General features: G+C 38.2%; 1 protein-coding gene across 1 annotated transcript; it reads right to left on the bottom strand.

Annotated features, from left to right (window-relative positions):
- Positions 1 to 6,176: 6,176 nt before the first annotated feature.
- On the bottom strand, positions 6,177 to 9,619 carry LOC141724719 (protein REGULATOR OF FATTY ACID COMPOSITION 3, chloroplastic). Its single transcript, XM_074526954.1, has 5 exons — positions 9,264 to 9,619; positions 8,284 to 8,338; positions 8,096 to 8,152; positions 7,654 to 7,731; positions 6,177 to 6,963 (listed from the first exon to the last, which is right to left on the bottom strand). The coding sequence occupies exons 1-5, from the start codon at positions 9,543 to 9,545 to the stop codon at positions 6,485 to 6,487; spliced, it is 951 nt and encodes a 316-aa protein (XP_074383055.1). The 5' UTR covers positions 9,546 to 9,619; the 3' UTR covers positions 6,177 to 6,484.
- Between the last annotated feature and the right edge of the window lie 3,819 nt (positions 9,620 to 13,438).

The following is a 13,438-nucleotide window of genomic DNA, read 5'->3' on the forward strand; positions in this document are numbered from 1 at the left end:
TCGAGGTTATCACCCTGAACGCCCGCAACCAAGGCCTGCCGACCAGTACGTTGTGCGCGGAATCCTGATCTAGCACCTTAAAATCTATCATTTGAGTAACCGACAAAGCCCCTTCCCCCAGCGTGACGGGAAGCCTGACTGAGCCCATAACTCTCACTGCTTCCCCCGTAAAGCCATAGACGTGCGCATCTTCAAAATACATGTCACTATCTGGGAAACCCAGCTTTTTGTAGGTGCTATAGTACAAGATGTTTGTAGAACTCCCATTATCCAGGAACACTCGATGTACGTTCATTGCCCCAATAAGCATGGTAATCACCAGCGCATCGTTGTGAGGATGATGCACCCACCTAGATTCTTTTTCCCTGAATGTAATATCAGCGGACTCCCCCTTAAAGACCTTCGGGGGTCTATCTTCCAAGCTGTGGATGTTAGTGAGCGGTGGATGTCGCGCTTCTCTCGCATTTCTCTCAAGTGCTCGATTACTGTCACCAACAAAAGGGTGTCCTCCAAAAATTGCCCTGATGCTGCCGGCCCTCTGAAACTTGACCTCCGCTGTTTTCTCAACATCCCCCGCCCGCGGGGGTTGTTTTTCATCTTTACCCTTGTCATCAAGTCCCCTGCGTCGCTTCACCTTGTCGACCCATTCTCCTAGGTGTCCAGCCTTGATCAATTCCTCAATCTCATCCCGCAAGTGACGACACTCGTGGGTGTCATGGCCAGTAGACTCATGGTAGTCACAGTACTTCTTTTTGTCTCTGCTTTGCCATGAAGTTAGACGGTCGGGCTTCTTGAAGATTCCCCTATCCTTATTTACCTCGAAGATATGATCAATGGACGCCGCCAGCGGCGTATAATTGCTGACTCTTCTCTCGTAGTTCGATGGTGGGCTCCATTCTCTTCTCGAGCTCACAGCATTTACCCTGTTAGGGCTTCTGGCGTTTCGCCGATAATCCGGGCTCACGGATCTGTCCCTTCTCTTGGTTCGCCCCTTAGAGTTATAGGTATTATCACTTTTTTTTGTTTCTGCAAGCGACTGCTCGATTGCTTTGAACGACTCTGCCTGTGCGAGCACATCGGCCAACGACACTGGGTCCTTCCCTTGTAGGTGTTTCCAGAAATCCGTCCCCACACGCAACCCAGCTATAAGCAATATTTTCAACGTTTCATCAGTTGCACCCCTCACCAAAGTAGATTCTGCGTTAAACCTCTTGAAATATGAAGTCAAACTTTCTCCTTCCTTTTGTTTCACATTAGCCAGCGTGGTAACAGGTGGTGTGTACCTCACCGCGGCTTGGAATTGTGTCAAAAACAAAGTTTTCATCTGTTCCCAGGATGTAATTACACCTGGACCAAGCTTTTGGAACCACTGCTGAGCGCCTTCTCTGAAAGTGGCTGCCAAGAGACGGCATCGAGCCAAATCAGGTACCTGATATACATCCATTTCAATGTTAAAACGCCCCAAGAACTCCACAGGGTCAGAGTTCCCGTGGAAACGCAAGTCATTGGTTGTGTTCCGGTATCCCGCGGGCAATTGCGCCTCCCTTACAACAGCAGCAAAAGGAGAAGGAGCTTGCGCGGTCGCCGTTACTCTTCCTCCCTCAAGATGGTTGAGTAACCGCTTGAGGTCGTTCACATTAAACGTCCCTACCCCAGGAATAGTTTGAACATTAGGCTGTTGGGGTTGCTCTGCGACTTGCTGAAACTCCCCTTGATTACCCCCCGGGTGTGGTGGAGGATCTCGTCGCCCCTCGCCCTGAGGCTGCAGCGGTGGCATGTTACCATTTCGGTCCTGTACATTTTCCCGTACGCGAGGTTCACCTTCACCGCGTCGTGGAATTTCATCATTGTTCTGCATTCTCACTTGAATTCGCCCGCCGTCCTGGTCATGAGGACGCGCTCCAGACCCATTACCAGTAACGCTGTGAGAAGCTACGGGAATAACGGCGGGGGCTTCTCCAGCGGAGTGCGCTCCACCTCTCCTACCATTGTAAGGGGCTCTTCCGTATTGATATCCCATTCTTCCTCGTCCATTCCCCTGATATCTCCGGTAGAAATTCCCGGGCCTTCCTCGCGGAGGGGCACGCTCGTGCTCGCGGTGCCGCATCCCGTCATCCCTTTGGAATGCGGGGGGCACACGCGTCGTATCACGGGGCCTCGCTTCTCCGGCGTTCCCTTCCTTTTGCCATTCTACCAGCAACATCCTCAAATCGTCGTCCTCCAACCTTATGCCAAGCCTCCTCTTCAAGGTTGAAAGATCCCTTCCTCCCTCGTCTTGGCTTCGAGCGTTCTCCGCACGACGACGCTCGTCCATCGTACGTCCAGACCTATGCGGGTGTGGCACTACCTGGTTGCCCAGGTGAGGTCTTTCTCTGCCTTCAGTGTCCTCATCCGCAAGCTCCACAATAGGTTCTACATCATCGGAATACTGCAAACGCCGTGGAGTGATTAGCGGGTTATCCCCGCTCCCCCGGGTATCCCCCTCAACTACAGGAGCTTTCCCCAAGGCATGACCATGACGGGGGAAACGACGACCTCTCCTCGTCTTTCGGCGCTCCACCGTATTCAGTCTTGAGTTAAAACTGTTAAGAGTATCCCCCATGCGATACAGTTGCTCCAATATATCAGCGTTGCTGATGAGAATTGGAGGTGTTCCCCCCACATCCGGAGCCCTCGGCGGATCCGCCATGTTTCTGGGAACGTAAGGTTCGTGGCGGGCAGAGCGCCCCCCGCCTTCCTCTTCAGACCTGCTGTCACTTCCATCATAAGAACTTCCATCACGATTGTAAGACATCTTTTCCTCCTAAGATTGCGACCTTAATTAGCAGCCCCTCCTTCTAGCGCCAATTTGTTGACGGAGGAATTTGGTATCAACAAAGATTGAGGTTTCTCGCCGGAATTAAGATCTGTGACGGTGGTTCTTTGCCGGAAACTTAAGCGGTGTATGGTTGATTGTGGTTGTTTTAGGCTGAGATTGATCAGAGTAAGTGGTGGCTCTCTTATCAGCTCTCAACTTCTTACCCTCTCAATGTGCCTACGTACCCTTTATATAGGGATCAAGCCTGACGTAGTTCTCGTAGAACAAGAAGTCTAACGCGTTGAGACTTCTTACTCCTAAGCCCAGTAGAAGCCCATCCGATATCCATCTTCTGCTAGCTTTAGGAATGTCCAACTATGAGGCCCAACCGCAAAGGCCCAAGGCTCGTCCGTAATCGTAGGACTTCACGGATAGTGCATCTCCCTGCGCAAGGATAACACTCCGCTACAGCTATCTCCCTTGATTTACGAACGCAGGTATAGCCGCGGTTCACCCCAAGTGCCAGACGCGTCCCTGTCCCCCGAATGAGGATAACCCACCAGATAGCAGGACAGGTGATCCCAAGCTCTTGGGTGCAAAGTGCAGGATGACTCCAAAGTTCTCCAACGAGGACACCCGTTGAATACAAGAACAGAGCTCCCAAAGCACACACCAAAGTAAACCCCACATCCCCAACGAGGACACCCGTTGAATACAGGAGGAGGCCTTCAATCATCAGGCATACCCCTGGAGGCCTTCAAGCTTTTCACGGACATCCCCCTCCTTGACCATCTCAAGGAGGGAATTCTTCATAGAGTACCTGCAACAAACACATTAGTAAAAATAATCCTCCATCGCTCCTTTCCATGCAAGCTTTGTCTTGAACTCAACATCAAATGTACACAGATCAAACTCAGGACGCGTCCTTTCTAATTGGGCGCGTCCTAACTCCCACAGATCAAAACCTGTTTCCTCATCAATCGTTCTTTATAGCAATCAAAATCACAGGACACGTCCTAGAGCTTTGGGCGCGTCCTTAACCTCATCAAACTTGCAACATCCCCTCTAAACCATCATACACAGCATTTCGCCTCCTATGACATGTCCTCGCTAACTTAGACGCGCCCTAGAGCGCCCATCACCATAAGATTCCATCTGCCAAGCATTTTCATAAACATTGGCGCGTCCATAAATTCTGGGCGCGTCCTCCCTTGACCATGCACTCTTCTCGCTTTGTAACTTATTTCTTCCAAAGTAGGCGCGTCCTAAGGTACTGGACGCGTCCTCTCTTCCACAATGCAATATCGGGTTTGACTGTCTGTAAGCCGCATTTGACCCGAATCAATCTCAATGCCAAATTTTGGGCATAACAATGAACAATATAATATTTAGTTGTGAAATGTGAGCTCTTACAATAATTATTACCGTCTTAGATTTAATGCAGGCTTTTCGAATCACCAACAGATCCAATATCAAATAAAAACAACCATAACTAAATAAAAATATGACAAAATATCTAAAATAAGAGACAAAACACACAATTTAACTAGAGTGACACACAAATATCCAAAAAATTGGGTTTTATTAAAAAAAGTTTAACCGGAACAAAGTAAAAGTGTTAGGATTTTTCATCAAAAAAATTAATGAAACTCGATTAACTGGAGAAAGAACGAACCTAAAAGAGGGAGAGGGAGGCCGATACTTATTCGGTTATTAACAAAAAGGCTACTTAATTTGTGTAATCTTGGATTTGTCACGACATCTCCAACAGCTAAGAGTTAAATAAATATCTAAATTTAGATGATGATTCAAATTTAAATTAATAAATAGTACTAATTTAAATATGAATTATTAGATTTTTATTTATTTTAAAATAAAATAATAATTTTAATATTTGTTTAACTTAATTTTATTAGATTTAAAATTGATTCATTAGATATAATATAAATAATTTATCATGTTTAAACATTAAACTTAAGAATAAAGAGTTTAATGTGATATTTGTGTATTATAATATATAAAAAAAGTTTGGAATAAAATTTGGATCATGCTAATGGAATTTTTTTTGGATCAGAATTTGTATATCCAAATTTAAATTTTTGGATCAGAGTTTGGATCACTTGATGATTTAAATTTGAATTTTTGAATAAAAATGGTTAAAAATGCCCTTATGCAAGCATATTGATTATTTACTATTCCCTTGTTTGGTGGTAACTCCCCGATCCTTCAATCACACTATATGATATATCAGGCCCACCAATAAGTACTATACTATTTTTCACATATCGACTCCATTACAACTGCATTAGTGGAATGCGTGCTTGTCCATTATAACTGCGTGGCCCTGTTATAGAATTTTAAAATAAATAATTTATGATTTAAAATAAATAAGTGATTTAAAAATAATAAATAAATAAATATTTATAATTTATATAAATATTTTACTAATTTTATGTATAAGTCAATTTTTCTTACTTTAAATAAAATAAAGTAAATAATTTTAAATATAATTATCATAATTCGTAAATTATAAATTAAATTAACATTTAAAAACATATATTTTAAAATTAAACTTAATAAAAAAGCAAAATATCAAAATAAATTTTAAAAAATAGATTTTTATTAACACTTAAAAATTCAACGTTAATTAAAACTCGTCAATAAGTTTAATAAGTTGTGATAGAATTATAAGTACCACCCCAAACAGCCCCTGCGTCTGTATTTTAAGATTCTCTGTGATTTTAATTTTTGAAACTGCAAAATAAGGCAATTAGTTTGATGTATTTTCTGTGTTTCAAGTTTTTAGGCAATTAGTTTGATGTATTTTTGGTGTTTCAACTTTCTCAGAAAAAATAAATCAGAAATCATTTTAATTTTACATTACTGCTATAAAAATAATAATTGAAATTGCAAAATAAGGCAAATAACCTCTATTTCTCATAAGAGATGAGAGCCCGTAGCTGCTTTTGGTTCTCCTTTTCTCCGATTCTAAATGGAAGGGTACTACTGGAGCTTAGTTGCGAGTAGATCAACTAGTTAAACAACGAATAGAATAAGCTTAAATGAATCTGCCAGAAGCAGAAGATTGGCAAGGGATTCAGGAGTTTCATAAAGAACTTCAATTCCAAAACCACCAAGTTTCAAGACCCATATTACCAAGAAAATCTGCAACATGGTTAGCTTCTCTGAAGATATGATAAAAAAAAGTCCTTGCAGAACACAAATCTTCGGCATCAGCACGGACAACTGGATCTGGGAAATTACCTATACACTCGTACATTGCAGAATCATGTAAACATACAGGAACTTCAACATTTCACATGATTGCACATAGATTCAACCTTTGTATACATATTTTTATTTGATGCGAAACTTTAGATGGAGTGTAAAACACCTCTGCTAACTGTGATATGATTTTGTATGCATCATATGACGTTAAGCTGTAAACTCACAAGCAGAATGCTAATAATTTTTCCCAATCCAAAAAATACATCATACCTGTCCTATTATAGAACTAACCTAATTTTACTGACCTAAAGTAGCTCAAGGAGCTTTGCTGATATCACATTATAACATTCCCAACTATATTATTGGCAATATCAGAATCACTCCTCCAGTGAAAGACTTAAAAAAACCACATGCAAGAAATAACGATCCATTCATCTACAGGAGAACAGATGTAGTATTTTACCTACCAACTTTCTGAGCTTTTAGTTTCTTTCTTCTGGTACTTGCACCGAAGTTAATAGGAGTTCCATTTTCTTGACCATCGTCCTCATCGACATAAATTATGCCATCTTCTTGAACATTATCCACACTAGACGCCTGCAGTTCATCCCCAGTGTCATCCTCTTCATCTTCCTCCTCATAGTCAACATCATAAAAATCATCTTCTTCTTCACCATCAGCACCTGCTCGCATAGAATGAAACTCCGGGGGAGGAGGACAATCCTCGGTGATTGCCTCGTCCCTCTTAATCACAAGATGTCGAATAACTCTCTCATCTTTGTCTAACATGCTCTTAAAATCGTTAATATCTTTTGCTTCCAACTCAATATTCATCAAGATGTAATGAGCATTCTTAGCTTTCTGTATCTTGTATGCCAGTCTTCGAAGACCCCAGTCACTGAATCTCCACACCTTTCCTTTCCTTTCCTTCAAAAACTCTGCAAGTTTTTGTATTGTTTGCGTAAAAACAAAGTGTTGCAATGTTTATTGATTATATTATATATGCATACCAAATGAAACACATACAGATGAAGCTGGGTTATGCAAAAAAACATTAAAATACCATACACAAACATCAACTGGAAATATCTCAGACAGTTGGGATGCAAAAACAGTTCTCCATTTCACTTTGTTATATTTAAGGAAATTTGTTTATTAACAACTAGACCAAGAACCTGAACTGCTACAGTGGTCCTTTTTTCAGTAGGCAATATAAAGGACTTTGGGTGTGTTTGGTTAGATGAGAAAGATTTGGGGGGGGGGGGAACTAGAACTGTTTTCCAGACATTAACAGACTTAACATTCATCTCTTCCTAAATAAAATATAAGTATCGTATACATTCCTTTTCCACTCACATCATTTACACATTTCAGCACCAAAACCGTGCACTCTACTAAAGATATCACACTTTCTCATTTCTATTACATTGTCCAATTTATATTTATCATTCCATTTCACTTAATCAAACACAAGATTAGGAATTGCGAGTGCAATAAAACTATGTATACTGGGTTATTCCACTTGAATCATAATTTAATGTTAACAAAAAAGTATAGAATGAACAAGCTGGTTTCGACTTGGCAAAAAAAATTGGTTTTGACTTAACAAGATAAAAAAAGAAATTAACCTTGTACTTTGAGATCAACGCTCTCAACCTCGTCTACATACTTCTCATGAATCATATATACAACTTCATAGTGACGAACTGCAGAACAGAAAACATACATTAAAAGTTCAATCTTACATGTTAAAAGAAGAACTGCAGTGAAATTATGAAATTCAAAATCCGCAAAAATGCTATATCAAAAATTAGTTATATCCTGTTAACATATTCGTAAGATGTGAATGGCCCAAACAATCTCAAAAGTGGATTGAAAGGATCATAAGTTTACTGTCATGCTTGAAGCAAAAAAACTATGCGCAACATAGTGATAACTTCAATGTCATCTGCAATAGGATCTATTAGTCATCTGCAATAGGATCTATTAGTCAACGATAAAAAGGCTGACATACAAACCTAGTCATATTTAATTAGTTTGTACAGAGAAATACCAAGGAAACATACTAACCTCGGTCTACATCCAAATCACTTTCCAGAAGAAGATTCAAAGCTTCATACAATTCCTCTGCAAAATAATGGTTAACCATTATAGCAGTTTGACTTCAATTAGACCATATAGAAGAGTGATAGAGAGAGAGCATTAAAGAACAAGCACATTAGCACCATCCATAATTAAAACAAACAATAGTCACTTACGCTCTTCAGCATCTGCAAACTCAGGTAGAAGCCTACCATCTTCCTGAACCTTTTTCTGAAATTTGATTAACAAATATGAGTGATATAATCTCCAAACACAATAAACAAATGTTACTAGTCGGTTCAAGACCATCTACACTCTGCTACTTTATTGCATCAAATTTGGCAGTGTGAGGAACAACTGAGGCAAAGTAATTTAGAATGGTCAAATTAATGTTTACATTCAAGGCCAATAAGGAAATTGATTCAGGCACAGAGCAAGCAGTGAACACCAGCATAGAGTACAAGTGTACAACATCTAGTACTTCCATAATAAAGAAAACAGCTTATACATTTGCACAAGTAGATACTTATTTGTACAAATATCTCAATGCTCACAAAGAGGCAAAAATGTAGCTTCCTAACAAACAGCCAACAAAAGGGATTTATGTAAATCTAAATTAACAATCACATCACTAAGTCCTGGTATACTATTATAAAGGAAATGTGATGGTTCAATTCTCTACGAGAAAATTTAATAATCAAATTGTTGCAAGATCTATTGTGGTGTCCAAGCTCAGGTCTAAGAGATGTCTTGATTTAGGAAAGTTCTCAAGTTCAAACATTTCTACCCTAAGCACACTCAAATTATAGACATTTTAGCTTGTTTGTGCCCTCTAGCGAAAATAATGCCCCATAAAGAAAAATTGCGATGGTCCACTCATGTGAGCAACGAAACTATCAATATATCATATTTAGTCAGTAGCTTATCCCAACACAAATCACAGAACTAAAACAACAAATTCACATATCTACACAAAATTGTCACAAAACTAATCTAAATTAGCAACTCATTCACATTTAAACAAGTTAAAGAATTAAAGCAAACCCTCAAGTGCAAAATCAGAACTTTCACTTCATTTGTTTCTCTATATTGATAACAAATGCAACAACAATAACAAAGAAACATATACATACAAATTATATATAAGCATAAAAACCTGTTTAAGCAACACAGCCTCAGGAAAAAGGCCAGCAGATTCATCAGGCTTAACCACAAAGCTATGAGTATCCACTTTTTTACTATTTTTATCTTTCTTGGAAGCTGCTGCTACTATTACTAATGATTTTAGCTTCTGAGAAGATGAAAACACAAAGTGGGCTCTATCAAGATTTGATTTTGATGAAAACCCATGATTTATTAACACATTTTGAGCTCGAAAAGATACAAAAAGATTTGGCGTTGAGCAAGAATATGGAGGAGTTAACAACACAGACTCCATTTGAGTTCGTCGGTAATTTTGAAAGATGGGGAAGATGATTTATCTCCTTACTATTATAATTTTTTATTTCATCTTTCTTTCTTTATAAAAAATAAATTTAAGTTGTCTCCTTCGAACCAGGGTATACCAATGATCGGATCAGATCGGGTACGCTAAAATTCGAATTTAGCGGATTTCCTAATGGATCAAGTTTTATTTTTGAATATCCAAAATTTCGATAATATTATTAAATTTAATATTACTGATATTTGTAAATATCATTAATTATATTTATATAATAACTAATAATAAAAAATTAAATTAATAATTAGTTAGATGCATTACATCGAAGTGACATGATTAGTGAAATATAAGATATATTAATTAATAAAACTGAATTTGCTTTCGATCACTAATGCACCGTTTAAGTAAGTATATCTAAAATAATAAAATTTGAGATAAATAAAAAGAGTTAGAATGTACTAAACATTGATATTAATCTATTACTACTTAAATAAAAAAATAAAAATAACTAAATAAGAGTATTCTTATGTCTAAAATGCTATATAAATATATTAATTTTTTTTTATCAAATTACGGGTTTAAATTGAATTTTGTATTTTGAATCGGTCAAAGGTTCATTATCATTAAAATCCAAATCTAAATGAAAGAATTCGGGTCCCGTAAATCCTAAATTTCGAATTTCGAATCTCCGTCAGATTGGATTAATTCACCATCTCTTGTAGGCGGGCGGGTTGACGAGGTTTTAGTCATTTTCATAACCCAAACCAATTACATTTATTTGAAAATTTTAAACCCGTTCTGTGAAAATAAATTCACAACCCAACCCTATTTATTATATGTCAGTTTAAATTAGGTGAAATAAGATTTGAAATTAATTGTGTTCCCCTGAAAAATGTTGTACCACTGTAAAGATGTCTAATGATTTATTAAATATAGTTATCGACAATAACAATGGCTATAAATATGCCGGAAGAACTAAACAACATGATGCAGTGGTAATCTCTAAATCTTAGTAGGCTATTTTACCTCTAAGATTGAGCCGAGTTCGGATTCCAAACTACCTGAAATGAAATGCTCGTTGGAGATTAGATCTCGGGGAAAATTTTTGGTGTGAGAATAATTTTCCCGACCAAATTATAGAGAAGATGTAGTTTACTAATGTTTGTTGTTAGGGCGAAAACACGCGCTAATATTCACGCAAGTATACGCGTTCGCAAGTAATATAGAATACTTTCTAGTTCGTTCCCTCAGAGACTCAGACTAAATTATTGTCTAATTAAACTCACTCACCAATGTATGATTACTTCTCAATGTTAAGATAATAACACTTAAAATTGTTGATTAAATATTAACTATAATTAACTACTTAATTAACCACTTAACTAACACTTCAATTTATCAATAATAAAACACTCATGAGATCACAACTTCATTATTACTTCCTTCTATAGCCATTGTTATTACCTTTAGCATGTGACAGTGATGATATTAATCGAATAACACAAAACTGATAAAAGCCAACTTTCATTGTACTAATACCATTCTACCAAGCATCCACAATTAAGATAGAAGTTGAATTGAATAGTCATCAATTATGTTGAGTTCCTATATGTCTACAAAAATTGACAACACAACGATTTAAGCACAAGTTATTCTTTTTTTGATTACATAGGGCAAATAAAACTGTTAGAGTTACCCACTAATCATGCACAACGTACATGAACCTATGCTAGCATGGCAAGTTCTAAATCTCAAGATCCACCGTCGCTTCACAAGAGATTAACACCCTATGTTATATGTTCGCGACGCACATAAGACGAATACGCACAACCAATACTAGATATCAAGCAATCATCACACACTAAAGTATTAAACAATTAACTAAAGAATTTCATAATAAATCCGTTGCAACCCCATGATCACGATTAGCCCATAATAGAACTTATCGCCATCATGGATTCATATGAAATCATGATAAACAAACACAAGAAAATAATAACTAAACTAATTATATTAAAACAGAGTACGTCACAAGAGTAAATAAGTCAAAGCAAGAAAACTAGCATCTAACGTTACAACGAAACAAGAATCACAAGAAAATATGCTTCCTCTTCGTTGCGGTGTGCTAAATCGGTCTTCTTCCTTATCTCCTTCGCTTCTTGCGTAAAACACAATCTAAAACATAATCCCCTTAATACTCTCTGTAAAAACGTCTCAAATCTACCTATATAATAGTCCCATAAAACTCAGATTACATAGAAGTTGGAAGCCAAACAGAAGTAGAAGTCTAAAATAATTTATCTTTTTCCCCGACCCTGCGCGGCCGCTCAGCATAGCTGCGCGGGCGCGCAGGTTGCTGCGCGGCCGCTCAGCATTGCTGCGCGGGCGCGCAGGCCTCTACTGGAAAAAATCCAGGTTTGCTCCGTTTCTTCGCCGTAATCTGCCCATTCCTTTCCTCTCGCAATGGTGAACACATGCCAAGGCTTATTCTTGATGATTCCTCCCCCGAAATGCAACTAATACCCTGAAATGCATAAACACTAGAAAAACGCATCAAATACACAAAATACTTGATTTCAAGACACCAATTTAAGCCATTTTAAGACGTTCTAAGTGGTATAAAATGCCACTTATCACACCCCCAAACTTAAATCGATGCTTGTCCTCAAGCGTCACAGACTCAAAAACAAATAAAAATATGCATGAATGCAATCTATATGAAAATGCAACGATCCCCCTTACTACAATTAACCAACCAAATTGTCACATCTCAACGAATGCAGTTAGACAACTAAAGATCAATAAACTCATGCAAACGGACATACAGCCAGAAACGTGGTGTGTGCAAATGCTTAACAGATATGCTTCGGAACTAGACCAATTATTATGACTAGACTATCCTCAAGGCAATCCTACGATTATACAAAGAATAAAAATTCCAGGCACAAAGTGATATACAACACTACAAAAACTCTGGAGCTTACTACGGAATCGTGCTTTTTATTTACAACTCAAATGCTTATTTGACCGTGCAATGAGTGAGGTCCACAAAAGACTTATACAATGATATCCATGTAACGAGCGTTAGGTTAGCGGATCCCAGACTCTAAAAGCCTTAGGTCGCTAGGCACAAAGTCCCCTAAGAACTTAATAACTCGAATACCAAAGAGCCCACTCTTGATCAATTATGCCAATTTTTTTTTTTTTTTTAATTTCTGAGCAAGTGCGTTTCGCTCCATCTTGCTCAACCCTAGACTACTCGCAACATACGCGAGCCGGCTACTAGCCATTTGACGCCTAGCCACAACTAGCAACAACTTCCATATTTTTTTCTCCAAAATTTTTCTTTTTCATGTCTTTATCACTAAGAACCTATAATCGAATTCTAAGCATAATAAGTAGATTGACCTTGAAAACAACCAAATCATAACACTATCTAGCCCTTTCGCATTCTCTAAGACTTAGTGGACTTACAATTGTTTCTAGCATGCATATCAACCTACACAACTTAATATCACTTTAATGCTATCACTACACTCGCATCAATATCACAATTCAGTCGATAAATCATTGCAAAAGGGATCATGGTAAATGCATGAGCTACATGACATTCATAAAAAAAAACTATATGGCATAAATTATGCAACTATATGAACTAAACTATCATGAATATGCAACTAAATGACACACACACACAATATTCCTTAACTACCACCCCCAAACTAAAAATCTTCACTGTCCTCAGTGAAAGTAGTAGAAAGGAACACAGGGTATACCTACTCAGAGTCATCATCATCATCACCCTCAGTGGGTGGAGTATCAGGCGGTGGGTATGCAGAGTCCTCACCAAAAACTGGCCACTGGATATCAGCTCCAAGGCCTCGAAAAGC

This window comes from Apium graveolens, chromosome 5 (assembly GCF_009905375.1).
Source record: "Apium graveolens cultivar Ventura chromosome 5, ASM990537v1, whole genome shotgun sequence".
Lineage (NCBI taxonomy): Eukaryota > Viridiplantae > Streptophyta > Magnoliopsida > Apiales > Apiaceae > Apium > Apium graveolens.

Coding starts and splice junctions, on each gene's coding strand:
- LOC141724719 (XM_074526954.1), bottom strand. CDS start 9,545: ATGGAGTCTGTGTTGTTAACTCCTCCATATTCTTGCTCAACGCCAAAT. Junction 8,339..9,263: donor AGGCTGTGTTGCTTAAACAG/GTTTTTATGCTT, acceptor ATCAAATTTCAG/AAAAAGGTTCAGGAAGATGG. Junction 7,732..8,095: donor TGATTTGGATGTAGACCGAG/GTTAGTATGTTT, acceptor TCTGTTCTGCAG/TTCGTCACTATGAAGTTGTA.